The 17,658-nt window shown below is 40.5% G+C and overlaps 1 protein-coding gene across 5 annotated transcripts in view; it reads left to right on the top strand.

The window, feature by feature from the left end:
• SP100 (SP100 nuclear antigen) overlaps window positions 1-17,658 on the top strand; it is a 75,605-nt gene that overhangs the window by 39,837 nt on the left and 18,110 nt on the right. The window contains exons 10-16 of one of the 5 annotated variants that reach the window (XM_060193764.1): window positions 1,231-1,278; window positions 2,361-2,414; window positions 3,847-3,945; window positions 7,064-7,123; window positions 7,362-7,445; window positions 10,494-10,550; window positions 11,482-11,535. In XM_060193764.1, coding sequence (XP_060049747.1) covers window positions 1,231-1,278; window positions 2,361-2,414; window positions 3,847-3,945; window positions 7,064-7,123; window positions 7,362-7,445; window positions 10,494-10,550; window positions 11,482-11,535 — 456 coding nt within the window. Of the gene's footprint in view, window positions 1-1,230; window positions 1,279-2,360; window positions 2,415-3,846; window positions 3,946-7,063; window positions 7,124-7,361; window positions 7,446-10,433; window positions 10,551-11,481; window positions 11,536-17,658 lie in introns of all 5 variants that reach the window. The other 4 variants (XM_060193762.1, XM_060193763.1, XM_060193765.1 and 1 more) reach the window with 4 other exon arrangements.

Here is a 17,658-nt window from a genome sequence, read left to right on the forward strand (position 1 = left end):
GTGGTTTAGTGATAGAATTCTCACCTGCTCCACCCCCTCTCCTTGTCACACCCTGATCCTCTCCTTGTCACACCCTGATCCTCTCCTTGTTACACCCTGATCTTCCACCAGTCACTTTTCGCTCCACCCTCTCTATGTCACATCCTGTTTCCACCCTACTTGGAGAGTATAAAAACAGCTGCTCTTCTGATTAAAGACACTTGGAAATTGCTTTCCGGCTCTGAGAGTTCCAGAGTGTATCTCCTGCGAAGTTAGTGCGGCACGAGTTCCTGATCCCTCTCCCACGCAGCAGCCCAGATTGGCTCCAGTTGAGTTCTCTCCAACCCAGAGAGCACTAGCTCGGGAAGAAGCACCCTCAGGCTATCCCAGCACATACTAACTTGGAAAATATACCAAAGAAGGTGGGTGGTGACACATCTGGTTGAGCGCACATATTACAGTGCACAAGGACCCGGGTACGAGACCCTGGTCCCCAACTGCAGTGGGGAAGCTTTGCAAGTGGTGAAGCAGTGTTGCAGGGGTTTCTCTGTCTCTCTCCCTATCTCCCCTCCTCCTCTCAATTTCTGGCTGTCTCTATCCAATAAATAAAAAATTTTTTAAAAGAAAATGTATATTAAATATTTTAAAAAAGAAAATACACCAAGAAAAGTTAATATGGTACCTTATTTAACAAGAACAATATTGGAAAGAATACACCAATTCTGTTAGTGCACGATAGCTGCCAAAGTAAAATGCAAATTTGTTTCAGCTTCTAGGAAGTGCAAATTCTAACTTCTATCATAAAGAGATAAACTGCTCTAAAAGGTGGCACCAAGATAAGTCTATGACTCAGACACAAAATTCTTTTTCCACCATGCAAGCAATTTAGGAATGAGGGGGGAATCGTGAGCTGACAGGAATTAGGGAAAGCTCCCCATATTCAAAAAAATTTTGATTTCCATGGCCTGCCTGCAGGAGAAATAGTAGAGATAAAGGATATGTGAAATGACAAGTGGAAGGGATATATAGATATATATATCAAAACCATTGGTAATGGGGACAGGTGATAAAGCACTTACATAAATGTGATTTCAAAGGACAAACCCATGTGGTTGGGGTGGATGCCACAGCCTCCTGGGTTTCTAAGGATATTCCAAGGTTTCTTGTTAGGGAATTTCCTCATGAATTAATTCTTGGGTCAAACATCCAGACCCTTAAAGAGTCCTTTCTTTGTGTGGGTTAACTCTTCAGAAACCTATGCAGGAAGAGAGATCCAAGAAACCACCTGCTCAGGACCACGTAAGTATGTTTGGGCTCCAATCCTGAACTTCAGTTATCCAGAGTCTAAAGCCAGAGCTCAGTTTTGCCTGATGAATCTTGTTCAAAATAGTCATTCTATGCCTTGTTTCTGTTGTTTCTGAGATACTATTTCCTGCTTTACTTCTCTGAAACTATTTAGAAATGGAAGAAGGCTAGAGAGCATTATAAACTTTTGTTTAACTAGAAGACCCCAATTGATTGATACACTAAAAAGTAGCAAAACATGATAGTAAATGATACTTTATCACCCATGGTTATATCTATTATAGTTGAAAAAATGAGGTAATGGGAGTCAGGCTGTAGTGCAGCGGGTTAAGTGCAGGTGGCGCAAAGCGCAAGGACCAGCATAAAGATGCCGGTTCAAGCCCTGGCTCCCCACCTGCAGGGGAGTCTCTTCACAAGTGGTGAAGCAGGTCTGCAGGTGTCTACCTTTCTCTCCCCCTCTCTGTCTTCCCCCATCTCTCTCCATTTCTCTCTGTCCTATCCAGCAACGATGACAACAACAATAATAACTACAACAATAAAAAAGAGAAAAATTGAAGTAATGTACTTAGTCTTCAGCAACTTGACTATCAAGCATAGTAAATACAGTTTCTCTATTGTTAATAATATTGCCTTTACTCCCTGACCTAGAAAGTCTTCAAAGAATAATTTGTGTGATTACTTGCTGATGGAAGAATGACTTCTGACCAACTACTCTCAAACCCAAATCAGAACTTAACTATAGATTTGCATTATGGTTTTTCACAGGGATTTTGTAAATAAAGTAATTGTTTTCAGAAGTGCCTGAACAGGGAGGAGTGTATCTAGGTTATTCCAACTATGTGAGAGAGCTGGAACTAGTCTTATAGAGCAGTCATTTATGAATTAATTCACATGGTAAGGGAAGAAAGCAGGACCAAAAAAATGGCAATTTGATGAAGCTGAATTTAGTGACAGAAAGGGGGAAATGATCATCTAAACATTGTTATCACAAGCTCACCTGCTATGTGTTGTCACAGACAGATATTCCCATGCACAGATAACTTGCTTCCTCCCTCTTTTTTTTTTTTTTTCTGTAGAGTCCACCAATTTAAAAAAGCCATCTCCAAGTTGGAAGAAATGTCAGAAAAAAGGTAAGGGCAAATGTGGACACTTTGCAAATATTCCTAAATAAACTGTTCTCTATGAGTGCTCATTTTAATTCTTTACTATTTTCTTCAAGACAAAATATGAATTTGCTTTAATTTAAAATCACTCAATTGATGGTGCTGTTAGGGTAATGGCTGTGAGAAATAAACTCTGAGGCCTGGAAGGTGGTTCAGTGACAACTGGGAACTTGAATACACGGGGTCCATCTTTTAAAATTTTCTTTATTGGGAGATTAGTGGTTTACAGTCAACAGTAAAATACAACAGTCAGGGAGTCAGGCGGTATTGCAGCGGGTTAAGCGCACATGGTGCCAAAAGCAAGGACCGGCATAAGGATCCCGGTTTGAGCCCGGCTCCCCACCTGCAGGGGAATCGTTTCACAGGTGGTGAAGCAGGTCTGCAGGTGTCTATCTTTCTCTCCCCCTCTCTGTCTTGCCCTCCTCTCTCCATTTCTCTCTGTCCTATCGAAGAAGGATGACATCAATAACAACAACAATAATAACTACAAAAGTAATAAAAGGCAACAAAAGGAAAATAAATTTAAAATTTTTTAAAATACAGCAGTCTATACGTGCACAACATTTCCCAGTTTTCCACATAACAATACAGATGGGGTCCCTTTTAATCCCTGGTACCACATATGCTGGAGTGATGCTCAGATTTCTCTCTCTATCTCTCTCTCTATCTCTCTATCTCAAATATATGTATATATGCATATATGTATTTTTGAAAGAAAGAAACCCAAAGATGTCAGTGTATCAAGCATAACAGAATTATTTTTTTTCCTAAAGTAAACATTCCTGGAGTTCTTTTGGGGTGGCTATTGAAATGGGATTCTGTTTATTTTAGTCAGAATGGAAAACAGTCAGTTAGGAGACATGCATTCTCCGACACCACACTCCCAAGACTGTCCTGGGAGAGAAGCAGAACAAAAAATAAATACAAAAACAGATAAAACAACAAATCCATGTAAACAGTCCGTAAAGGAAGAAAGGGAATAATGTGTGAAAAAACACAAAGACCAGAACAGCCTGGGGTACCTGTCCACATAAAAGTGTTCTCAGTCCTATGCCCAGGTGACAGTGAGGTCTCCTGAATTCAGAAGGTGTCTGAGGGAATAGCTCAGCTGATAAAGCACGGCACTTACATGACTGAAGCTCTGGGTTCTTCCCCCAGCGTCTCGTGCTGGAGTGGTGCCGGCTTCTCTCTTTTTCTCTCTTTCTTGCCCTTCGCCCCTCTCTCTCATATGGAACTCTGTCTCATATGAAATAGCTAGAAAAAATAAATCATACAAAATATTTTAAATGGCAGACCCCAGAGGTCTAAGGGATGGGCATTGTCATGCTGTGTTGTGAGAATTTCCCAAGCTTATTATAACTTGGTTCTCATCACACACTGATATTTGAACTTTCTGCAGTGAGAATAATGGACACTCCAGACTCTACAGATTCCAGTGAGAATGAGACAGCCTTGAGGCCAGGAAAGTTGGTCCTGAGAAGTGATTCTGAGGAGGACGGTAAGTCCTGCCATCCTGGGTCTCCAGATCCCGGAGCTGAGCTCAAAGCTCCTGCATTCTGGTGTATTTTTTTTTTTTTTTTCTCAGTGCCCAGGCCACAGCTTGGGAGTCTGCTCTCTGTGTCCATACCCTCTGGCCATTTTTGAAAAATGCAGAGAGCCAGTCAATGGCACAGCTGGTTGAGCATATATATCACCATGCATAAGGACCGGGTTTAAGCCCTCATTTCCCACCTGCATGGGGAAGGGAGGGGAGTTTCACAGTGATGAAGTAGTGTTGCAGGTGTCTCTCTGTCTCTCTCCCTCTCTATCTCTTCCGCCCCTCTCAATTTCTCTCTGTCCTATCAAATAAAAGAAATATAGAAAAATGCAAAAACTGTAATCATTATAGATTCCAGTTTAGCTAGAGGGTTCTATCCAAATGACAGTGCCATTTTATTTTTATTCCAAGCTATAGATATGTTAGCTTCCAAGGTATTCCTGCCCTTTCCCTAGACCCTATTGTAAACGAAAGAATGGGGTACTTTGCTGTGCATCACAATCTTACTTGAAACTTGGAAGACTGATTGAGACTTAATTATTGACAGAAGGATAAAGCTCACATCAAATTTAATGTATAGCTTTCTTTTTTTTTTAACTTTTATTTATAAAAAGGAAACACTAACAAAAACCATAGGATAAGTAGGGGTATAACTCCACACCATTCCCACCACCAGAACTCCGTATCCCTTCCCCTCCCCCTGATAGCTTTCCTATTCTTTATCCCTCTGGGAGTATGGAGCCAGGGTCATTATGGGGTGCAGAAGGTGGGAGGTCTGGCTTCTGTAATTGCTTCCCCGGTGAACATGGGCGCTGACAGGTTGATCCATACTCCCAGCTTGTCTCTCTTTCCCTAGTCGGGCAGGGCTCTGGGGAATTGGCGCTCCAGGACACATTGATGGGGTCGTCTGCCCAGGGAAGTTCAGTTGGCATCATGTTAGCATCTGGAACCTGGTGGCTGAAAGAGATTTACTATATAAAGCCAAACAAATTGTTAACTAATCATGAGCTTCAAGGCTGGAATAGTGCAGATGAAGAGTTGGGGATCTCCATTTTGTAGATAGTTAGTAGTCCTATTTTAGTTAGATTCCAAAGAGCCCATGACTATACTAGTTTTTTTTTTTTTCTTTCTTTTTTTAACTGAGCCTGACATCTGATATGCAGGTGGATACAAGTTATTGTCTGGGGAGATGATGTCATGGTTGGAAAAAGGACCAGAAAGCTGGAACAGGGAAGAGAGTAGCTCCCTAATATGGGAAAGGTGTATAAATCAGTAAATAAGTTTATGATGATTTTGTCTATATTTTAAAATATCTTCACAAATAAGGTACTTTGTATATTTATAACAACTGAAGAAGTGAACCCCAGAAGCAACTGCTCTCCCCCAGTCCATACATAGGGAAAGTCCCATTCATAAACAAGTAAAGATCATTCATGGAAAATCAACAGAAGAAGCAGGATTAACAGCCGGAATCCTAACAAGCATTTATAATTCATTAGTCAAAACTGTTAAAGCCAGATGTAAAATAGTAGCATTTCATCATTCTAGAAAGATAATATGGGAGGCAGGCAGTTGTGTAGCGGGTTAAGCACACATGGCGCAAAGTGCAAGGACCAGTTTAAGGATCCTGGTTCAAGCCCCCGGCTCCCCACCTGCAGGGGGGTTGCTTCACAAGTGGTGAAGCAGGTCTGCAGGCTTCTGTCTTTCTCTTCCCCCCCATCTCCGCCTCCTCTCTCAATTTCTCTCTGTCCAATCCAATAATAATGAGAAGAAAGATAATGCAGTATATATTCTATATGGCACCAACATGCCAAGAGAGTTTAATCAGAATCCCATTTTCAAATGTACTATATCAGTGCTTTTGTTTTAATTTTTTAATATTTATTTATTCCCTTTTGTTGCCCTTGTTGTTTTTATTGTTGTAGTTATTACTGTTGTTGTTATTGATGTTGTCATTATTGGATAGGACAGAAAAATGGAGAGAGACCTTCAGACCTGCTTCACAGCCTGTGAAGTGACTCTCCCTGCAGGTGGGGAGCCAGGGGCTCGCTCGAACCGGGATCCTTAGCCAGTCCTTGCGCTTTGCTCCACGTGCGCTTAACCCACTGTGTTACCACCCAACTCCCATATCAGTGCTTTTGAAGTCATGTGGATTCATACCAAGTGTGATAAGTAAAGATCTATCTGCCCTTGGCTCTTAGAAGTTCAAGTCCAGAGTCACTAAAAATTAGCTGTCGACCTAAGACCAAAAAAAAAAAAAGTAATTTTCAAAAAGGTCAATGATTTGCTTTAAAGGCTAAAAAAAAATTTTGGTGTCTGCAATACTCAGAAATGATCTAATTTTCTTTAGAGTAAAAGAGACAGAAATGATTATCATAACACCTGTCTAGTTTAAATCCTGTCTGTGATATGAGTTCATAAAGTTTATACTTATTTTAGTTGTAGATTATTGGCTATAATTTCCTTTACTTTCTGGATTCTATGGATACTTGAAACAAATATAATGGGAGGGGGGTTGATGACTGGGAAAGAAATAAGCACAGATATCTGAGACCATGAAGCACAAGATTTCCATGTGTGGGGCCCCAAAGTTAACCCTCAGTACCACCATCTATCAAAGCTAAGCTGTGCTCTGGACTGACTCTCTCTCTCTCATAAAAAATAAAGGGGATGGGCAGTGAAGCACCTGGTAGAGTGCACATGTTACCAAAGCAAGGACCTGGAAGTGCCACATCCATGGAGCAGTACTGTACATGTCTCTCATTCTCTTTGCCTCTCTATCTCCCCCATCCTTCTCAATTTCTCCCCCTACCACTATGAAAAGAAGGGAAGAAAGGAAGGAAAAAAAGGGTGGGAAGAAAGAAGGAAAAGAAGAGAAAAGAAAAGAAAAAATATGCACCAGGAGCAGTAGATTCATTATGCAGACAACAAGCCCCAGCAATAACCCTGGTGGCAATTTTAGAAAACACAAAGATTTATTTAACATATCTTTCCTAACTACAAGAGCTTAATTAAAAAAATCTCTTTTAAAATAAATATAATTGACAGTTCTAACATTTTGAAAATATTACTTCCACAGACTCTCTGTTTATGAGTCCATTTTGGGAGCAGAGGAGTTGTATGAAGACAAATGAAAAGGGTAAGGAGACTAAGGTGACAAAAGGTTGTGCTTTCTGGATTTTTCTTTGGGGCTGGTTCCTAGAACACCTTGACCCAGAGATAACATGAAGCCACAGGGCAGCTGGGCAGGAGAGGTACTCCTTGTCCATATATATATATGAGTTTCTATTTTCCAAAATCCCTTCTAACAAATGCCACACTGGATGGGTTCCTGAGCTACAGACCAAGTCTGTAAAGAAATCTTCTTTCTTCTGCAGCATTCAGCAGTGATGATTCTTGCAAAATGACCTTATGTGAAGACCTTCCACAAACCTCCAGCACAGGCCTGAGAAGAGGGTCAGGTAAAGAAGATTAGATGCCCAGCCTTGGTCTGCAGAATGTCAGGAATCAAATTAAAAGCAACTGCTTCCAGATGCATTTTATCTGAGCATATTGAAGACCTTGTGCCCACTTACTCCTGGGGATTGCATTTCTGGATTTTAGAAAAATGAAAGGAAGCAGGAAGTCATACATTCATACTCAATAGAACTGGTCAACCTTACTGAATGTATGTAATTATATATTGCTATTGTTGAAGCAATGACCACCCAATAGTGGTGTCTTTTATAATTCTTACTGTCATGTCTACTGGCTCTAGGATTTAGATTTCTATAGTCATACACTGGTTGACATTCATGTCATTTGTCATTGTAAAAATCTTCAAGGACAACTGGCCCCTTTATGTAATTCCAGACAGAAATAAAAGCTTCAGATCAACCAATCTTAAACTTTAGCATAGTTTTTGACAAATCATGTGGTAATTGGATTCTACCCTTTCATTACAAAATCCTTAAGGCCTAGACAGGCTGCCTCTTGCTTTTGAAGTGCAAATGCATAATGATCAAAAGGGAAACTGTTGTATGAACCAGGTAGGAAGATAAGATCTGTGACACATGACTAAAATCCAAAGGGAAAGGGAGCTGGCAAGTAAGTGTTTCTGTTGGTACCTGAGATAAAACAAAGCAAAACTTGACAGTAACCACAAATAAATGTATTATGTACATGTATATTTATATGTGCATATGCATACACATACATATATTGTAGATATTGTCGGACATTTTTATAGCCACAATTACTGGTGTGGGTATGGAAATATAGAGAGACACTGAGAATGGTGGAAATCAAAAAGAAACAGAGTGGGTAATAATAAAAAATAATAATAAAGCCAGTAATAAGCTATATAAAATGCTTAGAAGGATAGAGGTAAAAGGATGAACAAGAAACAAAAAGGAGCCAACATAAAGAGCATAGCTAATGAAAAGGGGGTGCAATAAAGAAGAGAAATTGGGGAGGAAGCTGACAGAATTAAAGCAGTGGAGATAGAAGGTGTAAGTCAGGGCAAGAAGAGAATGAGGGAGGAGAATGAGATATGACTAGAGAAATAGATAGATAGCTAGAGAAATAGAGCAGCTCTCCATGGCTAAGAGGCATAGTGCATCACATGTATCTTCTGTCTGCTCACTGGAGCTGTGAACGTATTCCAGCATAGCCATATTGGGGTGTGTTCCCCAGGCCCTGCACATAGTCTGCCATTCTTGATTTCCTCTCTGGTCTATCGGCTGGAAGCTCTCCGTAGCATGCCAGTTCCAAGAGTCAGAAGACATGCTGGTTCATCAGCACATGATGGAGAAGTCAGTCATGGTATTAACTATCAATTATGCTTGTCTTTCTGTTTGTGCAGAGAAAATAGTCTGCTTACCCGCATCTCTCCAACCTCCCCTCCAATGTATCACAGATACAAATAAACACATACTTATATCCAGAAATAACTGGTGCACAGATTTAGATCATTTTCAGCACATCTAAGGGAGCCAGAGAGAAACAAGAGCATGGCTTCTGACTGGTGGGAGGTGGTGGCACTGAATGGATGATGTTAGGACAAAGAGCAGAATGGTTAGCAGGTGTCTCCCAGTGAAAGCACATTTGAGCAATTTTTTCTAAGTAGTCACAGAACCCCAAGATTACCATACTGGAGACTTTTTTCAGGGTGGACAGTAATGGATTTTTGAGATATCAATCAGCAACACATTAATAAATTCCATAGCTGACAGAGCTGTGATGTAACAGTGATAAAAGTAACGGTGGACAGTGTCAAATGAGTGCTTTTGGAGGTAAGGAAGTACTAATCTGTAAGATGCACCTGGGTGTGTAAAAGTACATATATATGGAGAGAGAGAGACAGACAGACAGACATACAGAGAGAGAGAGAGAGAGAGAGAGATCTAAGGAGATAACACAACCGTAGCATAGAAAAATTGCATATGAGAAGTCCCAGATTTGATCCCTGGCATTTATTGGTGGTCAGACATGACAGGGGCTCTTGTTAAAAAAAATGGTGGGGGGTAGGGTGGTGGTACACGTATAGTAGCATGTGCTACTACAATACACAAGGATCCAGGTTGGTCCCCACCTGCAGGGTTAAAGCTTTACAAGTGGTGAAGCAGTGTTGCAGGTGTCTCTCTTTTTCTCTCCCTCTCTATCACCCCCCCTTCCCTCTTGATTTCTGGCTGCCTATCTCTATTCAATAAATAAGTAAAGATAATTAAAAAAAATTTTAGATGGGGAGAATATATATCATAGTTCAAAGATTAAGAAAAGCAGAAAAGAAGCAAAGATAAATCAGGAAGGAAGTGACTATAGGAAAAAAAAAAAAAAAGAAAAATGACGTCACGTTGATAAAACTAAACCTAGAGATAAAAGCACAGAAAACAGATAGGAATGAGATATTGGGTAGTAAATGAACAAGAATAAAGATGGGATACAAAGAGAACTATGTAGAGGAAAAGTTAAAAGAAAAAAAGAGATAAAATGGAAGAGCGGTGTAAAGGGAAGAGAGGATTGATGGGAAAATTTCAGAATCTGAGCTGATTACCAGACAAAAACAACTTCAGCTTAACAGAGTGATTCACAATAGCTATGAAAACAAAGCTGGCAATGCTTAGCTTATCATAGGATTATGAAAAATGTTTTGGTAACTCAATATTTTGTATATACACACATGAATAAACATATACTAATAAATAATATTTCTGGAAAGAATTACCTAAAAGTAAATGCAAAAGTATACAAAATTCATTAATGAATGGATGAGAGGAGCAGGTGAAGAAAAAATAGGAAAGCAAAACTAGGATTCTGGGCATAAAGAAAAGGATAAATGATAAATCAGATCGGAAAGTAGAATGTCAGAAAGAAGGTAGAGAAGAGAAAGACTTGAGGTCAGAGTTGGGGAGAGGAGGCTGGTTACAAGGCGGGGTGCAAATGAAACATCTGTGTGAACCGTGATTTAGGTGCAGAGTACCCTGGGTCTGGAAATGAGACGTGTTCCTGTGTCATGTGTTTTTCAAAAGGTGAACCAAGAGGCCAAGAAGAGAGAGCTGAAAGTAGTCAAGCATCTGACTTGATGGGTAAGGCTGCCCGAGGTCAAGGGGTGGAGGTGGTTTAGTTGTTGCTTACCCAGAGGATAACTGTGGTAGGTGACTGGGGACTGAGGAGACTAGCAGGCAGCTCTCTCATTGCTGATACTGAACCAGTTAGAGAAAGTGAGGTGTCTTGGCTGTGGACTGTCAGGAGTCCGGAGTCAGAATCCCAGTTTCTTGCTGCATTTGACTCTGAGTACACATTAACAAGGAGTCCGGTCCATGCTAAAACGTTACTCTCTGCATGGTTTTGACTGCATCCATCCTGGAACCACAGGAAGGCTAGAGCTCATTGTAAAGTCATATTTGACTGGATAAGTTCTACTAAGGACATAGGAGGATGTAGGAAGGATACACTCCTTTTAAAAATCACAAATAGGGAGTCGGGCTGTAGCGCAGCGGGTTAAGCACAGGTGGCGCAAAGCACAAGGACCGGCATAAGGATCCCGGTTCGAACCCCGGCTCCCCACCTGTCACATTGTTGGAAAGACCTCAAGAGGCAGTTGGTCCTATTGCTTATCAGAAAGAAAAAAAAAGTGACCTTGGACTATATGTTTGAAGGATGACCACCAACATTTTGTTGATTTACCTAGTCATTTTTCACTAAAGATCTTAATAACCTTTCACAAATAATTAAAGCCTGAGAAGGATAATTGTTGCTATCCATGGTGTCTTGTGAGGGTCATAACTTATGAGTGTAAGTAGTTAAGAGTTTCTTTTGTTCTTGTTTTTCAAAATCTCAGAGACATCATGTCCTTAGATAGGGATTCTGTTCTACACAGGCCTTTAAAAGAAAGACAGGGACATGGTGCTCAGCACAGCTTTATAAACTGAAGCAAGCTGTAATGTGAGTTATCAGAGGATTCGTCACTTTCCTTTATAAAACCCAGCTCTCTGACTACCACCTGTTACTTTCCAGATACCAAGGGTAATGAAGGCTATTCTGTTAGTAGAGGACGCTGTAAGAAAAAAAGTAAGAGTGAATAAGAATTTGCTAGATTGTTATTTATGTTACCCATTGACAACTTTTATGCTGCATTTATTAGCTCTATGCCTTTTATGAGACAAAAAAAAATGAAAGCCTTTGATAGTAACTATCGTTTCAAAGTAGTCATATCTTCTTAATTTTCATTCTGATTTTAAAATACATATTTCTGATAAACGCTGGTTTACATCTTTCCAGAATTTCTCTGTACATGACTGACCACACATATTCTGTAATTTATTTGTCTAAATGTGGTCATCTATACATACATGTTTCTTCCTTGTCTTTTCAAATTAATATATAATAGATGATAACCAACATGAGCATATTTCATTGAACTATAGAAAGTACTAGCTAAGTATTGCTTTAGTGTGCACACTTGGCTTTCATGTGATCAAGAGTTTTTCGTTGTTATAGGTTATTTACTTTTCCTCTACATATAATGCTGCAGTTAGTGCTTGTTATTATGTTTGTCTATCTACTTACTGTGCTGATTGAAGATAGAAGCACTTACATGATGTACATATTAGATGTTGGTCATATATATTGCTTAATATTGTCCCATTTGTTGTTTTCCTTTAGGTTTGATAATGGACTTTTTTGTTCTAAAGAAGCAATAAAAGTTTTAGGCAGTCAAATTTATCAGTTTTTTTTTCTTCTGTGGTTCTTGAATTTCCTAACCTATTTGCACTGGCTATTTCTAGCTGAAAACATGTAAAATGTTAATCTATATTTGATTCTACAATATCAGAGGTAGTACTATGAATCTACTGCTTCTGTGGCTCTTTTTTTCAATAGGACAGAAAAACTGAGAGAGGAGGGGAAGATAGGAAGGGAGAGAGAAAGGTAGACACCTGCAGACCTGCTTCACCCCCCTGCAGGTGGGGAGCTGGGGACTGGAGCTGGGATCCTTATGCTTAACCCATGTGTGTACTTAGCTGGGTGCACCACCGCATGGCCCCTGCTACCTGATCATCTTTAATGTTTACGTCTACAATTTTGTGGGTTTGACCTCTTTATATCAATGTGAATTATTAAAATATTCCCTACACTACTATGCCATGATTTGCATTGCTACTTTGATCACAAATCATCTTTACCTGTCTCTCTATTAATTTTTTGTTTACATTTGAAGGGGCTACAGAGAAAAGGGAGCTCAGAACATGAGAATGACCCATGCAGACTTGAGTAAAATGTGTATTCCAGTTTCTTGGGGTGAATGACTCTGGAAATGTCCAATAGTTCTAGTTTATCTATCTCTTCATTTAGCTCCTTCATTTCTTTATTGTTTTTCTCTCTGGATGGTTTGTCAAGCTGAAAAGGGGGGGTGTTGAAGTCCCCTACTATGACTGTGTTGCTGTTAACATATTGCTGTAGCTCTTTCAGTAGATGTTTGATGTAGCTAGATGGCTTCTCATTGGGTGCATAGATGTTAATAATTGTTAAGTCCTCTTGGTTGACCGATCCTGTGAGCATTTAGTAATGTCCATCCTTATCTTTTTTAATTTTATTAATTTTAAAGTCTATCGTATCAGATATGAGAATAGCTGTTCCTGCCTGTTTTTGCGGGCCATTGGCTTGTATGATATTTTCCCATCCTTTCACTTTGAGTCTGTGTTTGTCTTGTGGAGTCAGGTGCGTTTCCTGTAGACAGCATATTGTTGAGTTGTGTTTTCTGATCCATCTTCATACTCTGTACCTTTTAATAGCTTAATCACTCACTCCTGACCAAGAGATAAAGCAGGATGGGGGAAAGATAATACAGTCGTTATGCAAAGAGACTCTCACACCCCAAGCATCCAAAGCTCCAGGCTTAATTCAGCTTTTCTGCTAAGCTGGGCAGTACTGCTGGGCCCTGCGAGTTTCTAAACAAGCCCCATTTATAGTCTGTAGGTTCTGAGACAATTTTTCACCATGTTCTCATCAGGAGAACAATGTGGAAAGGCTCCCACCACACAGCCTCACTGCTAGGCCACTGGGATGTAGATCTTCTCCTGAGTTTCCTGGTTAGTTTTCAGTCCCCAGATGTCAGCACAGGGCCTCCCCTACTGCTCCAGCCTCTGAGGGCAGTAGCAGTGGAGACTCACAGCTGCATTTGGTGAGTCTTAGGGGAGTCTTATCCTTCCTTCAGCAGTCTTTTTGTTGTTAATCAGACTGGATGTTGTGTCTCAACTGGCAAACTGCCGGACTATTACCAGCTGCTCAATCTCTCCTTAGGCTCCTCTCTGGCCACAAGCAACATATGTGTTTGCACTTACCGATGATTTGATGGGTTCCTGAAGTCGTTCTAGTTCTGTCTTTGCGGTCCCAGGTGATCTCCTTTCGTATTCCTAGTTGACCTAGGAGAGGAGAAGAGAGGAGAGGAGAGGAGAGGAGAGGAGAGGAGAGGAGAGGAGAGGAGGGGAGGGGAGGGGAGGGGAGAGGAGAGGAGAGGAGAGGAGAGGAGAGGAGAGGAGAGGAGAGGAGAGGAGAGGAGAGGAGAGGAGAGGAGAGGAGAGGAGAGGAGAGGAGAGGAGAGGAGAGGAGAGAAACACAGCTGCTGCTGCTCCATAGTCCCACCTCTGGAAGTCTCCCTGCTGATTATTTTTTGGGGAGGGATGATGTTTCACAGTCGACAGTAAATACAATGGTTTGTACATGCATAACTGCCAGCTCGCTCTGGGTCTACCTGTCTCCCCATTGGGAAACCAAGGTCAAAAGCAGCCCCCAGGGGTCCTGGGGTAGCTCACTGTGCAGATGTCAAAGTGTGCAGGGAAACAAGCAATCAGCCCTGGGAAAGGCCCAGTGAGACAGTTTGTTTATTGAAAGAAAAAGCAGGTAGATATAGGCCATAACTTGGGGGGGCGGGGGGTGAGGTATCCATTAACCCAAACACAGAACAAGACATAGTGACATTTTTACCAGCAGACTGTTTGATCATAAGCTTTACAATGTACATTTTTCCGGAGGTAAATTGCAGGCACTATAGAGCAGTAAGAGAGAGGGGAAAACTGAGCAATATTTATTGGAGTTTTAAAGTTAACACAGGAATCCATGGCTTTTAATTAAAGAAGGCAAGTGGGGGGAGGTGTAGAAAGGTGCCCATGTCGGAGGGTCCAGCTGTCATAAATTCCAGAGACAGGAAGCACCAGCCTTTCTCTGGACCTGAAGGGAGAGTTGGGGGTCAGCTCACTCGGATCTCATGGAAACAATGGCCTGGACTTTCCGGGACAGTGGGCCCATTCTCCAGCATATAACATGCATAACATTTCCCAGTTTTTCACATAACAATACAACCCCCACTAGGTTCTCTGCCATCATGTTCCAGGACTTGAACCCTCCTTGTAACCCACCCCAGAGTCTTTTACTTTGGTGCAATACACCAGGTCCACTGATTTTTTTTTAACCTTCATTTTTTTTATTGGATAGAGACAATCAGAAATAGAGAGGGGAGGGACGACAGAGAAGCAGAGAGGGTCACCTGCAACACTACTTCACCACTTGCAAAGCTTTCCCTTTGCAGGTGGGGACTGGGGGCTTGAACCTGGGTCCTTGTGCATTGTAACATATGTGCTCAGCCAGATGCACTATCATTCTGTCTGGCTTTGTTCAACAAATAATAAATTAAATATTTTAATTTAAAAAGAGAGAAGATAGAAACTATACATGTAAATATATGTACTCCTCAGATCTGTCACATAGTCCACTTTTTAAAAAATTTCTTTATTGGGGAATTAATGTTTTACATTTGACAGTAAATACAACAGTTTGTACATTCATAACATTTCCTAGTTTTCCATATAACAGTACAATTCCCACTAGGTCCTCTGTCATCCTTTTTAGTCCTGTATTTCCCACCCACCCCAGAGTCTTTTACTTTGGTGCAATACGCCAATTCCAGTTCAGGTTCTACTTGTATTTTCTCTTCTGATCTTGTTTTTAAGCTTCTGCCAGAGAGTGAGATCATTCCATATACATCCTTCTGTTTTTGATAGTCCATTTTATTTTAATGCTTTCACCCAGTTTTTCCCAGACCTCTCTAGGTTGCTGAAGTACATTTTTCAACAGTTTGCTTGTATTAACATTCTCAGAATTTTAAATCTGTTTCCCCTCCTATTTTCTATAATTTTCCCTTTAATTTTCAAAATATTATTTATTCTTCCAGATTTGTCTTAATATTTCTGGTGGATTTTTCTTCTTTAAGTGTGAGTTGTCTTAAACATGAGTTATGGATTTTAGCTTTCAAGGCAAGTCTCTAAATTCTAGTATTATATTCTCTTGGTGATTCCTAGGGGCTTCTGTAACATAAGCTTTATGTATTTTCTCTTTTTTAAATTTTTAATGTTTTATTTATTTATTTTTCCCTTTTGTTGCCCTTTTTTATTGTTGTAGTTATTATTGTTATTGATGCCCTCATTGTTGGGTAGGACAGAGAGAAATAGTGAGAGGAGGGGAAGACAGAGAGGGAAAGAGAAAGATAGACACCTGCAGATCTGCTTCACTGCCTGTGAAGCGACCCGCTGCAGGTGGGGAGCCAGGGGCTCAAACTGGGATCCTTAAGACGGTCCTAGCACTTCGCGTCACATGCGCTTAACCCACCGTGCTACAGCCCAACTCCTGTATTTTCTTTATCATGAACAAAAACACCTCGTGTGGCTATGTATGAACATGCAGCACATAACTACTATGTGGAAACGTAGGTGCTTGTAGCTGTCATTGTTTTCGGTGTGATGACAACCAAGATGATGTGTTGAGAGCCAGGGACTTAGCACCATGAAAGTGGAGTGAAGACTTTAAATAAAACGGCTGAAGACTACCAGCATATAAGTCTGTACATCTCTCTTTATAACCCTAAGGGATTATTTCTTTTTCTGTTTGAAGACATAAGAAGATTAACATGAAAAACAAGAAAGCCAGGAAAAGGTGAGGCTAAAGTGCTGATTCAAACCGATGGGCTTACTGCAACCTTGATCTTCCTGCCAGACCCCATCTTTGCTGCAGCCCCATATCAGCACGAGCTCAGTAACTAGTGGATTCACTATGGCTGAATCCTTGTAACAAAGAGACCCCACACTACAAAGGCTTAAGCCACATAATTCAATTTCTCTCATCAAACAGTTCAAAAGTGATAGAGAGACCCAATCTCCTTCAACATACAGTTTTCTTCTTTGGGTTCAAGATAATTGATCTTGTTGTCATTTGTTCCCAACCAATGGGTAGGTTAAAAAGGTACAGGATATCACTATTTGGTTTCTTTCAATGAAAAGATCCAGATTTTTTCACTCACACACCATTGGTCAAAACTCAATCACATGGTCAGAGAGAGCTGCAAGTGAGGCTGAGATATATAACCTCTGATTAGGCCACCATGACTCCAGTTGAAGTTCTCTTCCTGCGAAATGGAATGGTTATGGGTGACATTTAGCACTTTGTCCTCCTGGTTTCCAAGGAGGAAATCAAATTCTCCTTTAGTTCACATCTGGCTTTTAGAAGGAAAGGAACTGGAATTTGGTGTACCCAGAGCTAGGTGGTCAGAGTCAAGCCAGCCTTGACTGGGAAGTAAAAGACCAGATCAAAGGTTGGAAAGATTTGTTGTAACGTGGTCTGGGGGTGATGCAGTAGATAAAGCTTTCAGGCATGAGGTCCTGAGTTCTATCCCCAGCAGCACATGTACCAGAATATTATCTGGTTCTTTCTCTCTCATTATTAAATAAATAAAATATTTTCTAAAAAAAAAAAAGATTTGTTGTAACTAGGAACATGGTCCTCTGCAGGAGTAATAGAATGAGAGAGCTTAGATTAATTAAGCAGAACATGGAGTCCTGGAATCACAGTCATTGCAACTCAGTTCAATTAGAACTTACATCATATCATATTTGCACGACAGAGGTCAAAAATATATATTTTCTATTTAGTATGTAAGATGTTTGCAATTTTGGGAAATGAAAAACATCTTATCTCTCCACCTACACCATACCGCATGCATAATCCCCTGAAAAAGAGAGTCAGTCCATCTTTCTTTGATTCTTCTAGTCCTGACCTTTTTTTTCAGGACTTGAATTTCTGTTTTTAGAAATTCTCTTGGGTAGTATTGTCTTAGTTGACTAGATCCTATTTTGTTGTTGTTGTCCA

This window comes from Erinaceus europaeus, chromosome 7 (assembly GCF_950295315.1).
Source record: "Erinaceus europaeus chromosome 7, mEriEur2.1, whole genome shotgun sequence".
Taxonomy (NCBI): domain Eukaryota; kingdom Metazoa; phylum Chordata; class Mammalia; order Eulipotyphla; family Erinaceidae; genus Erinaceus; species Erinaceus europaeus.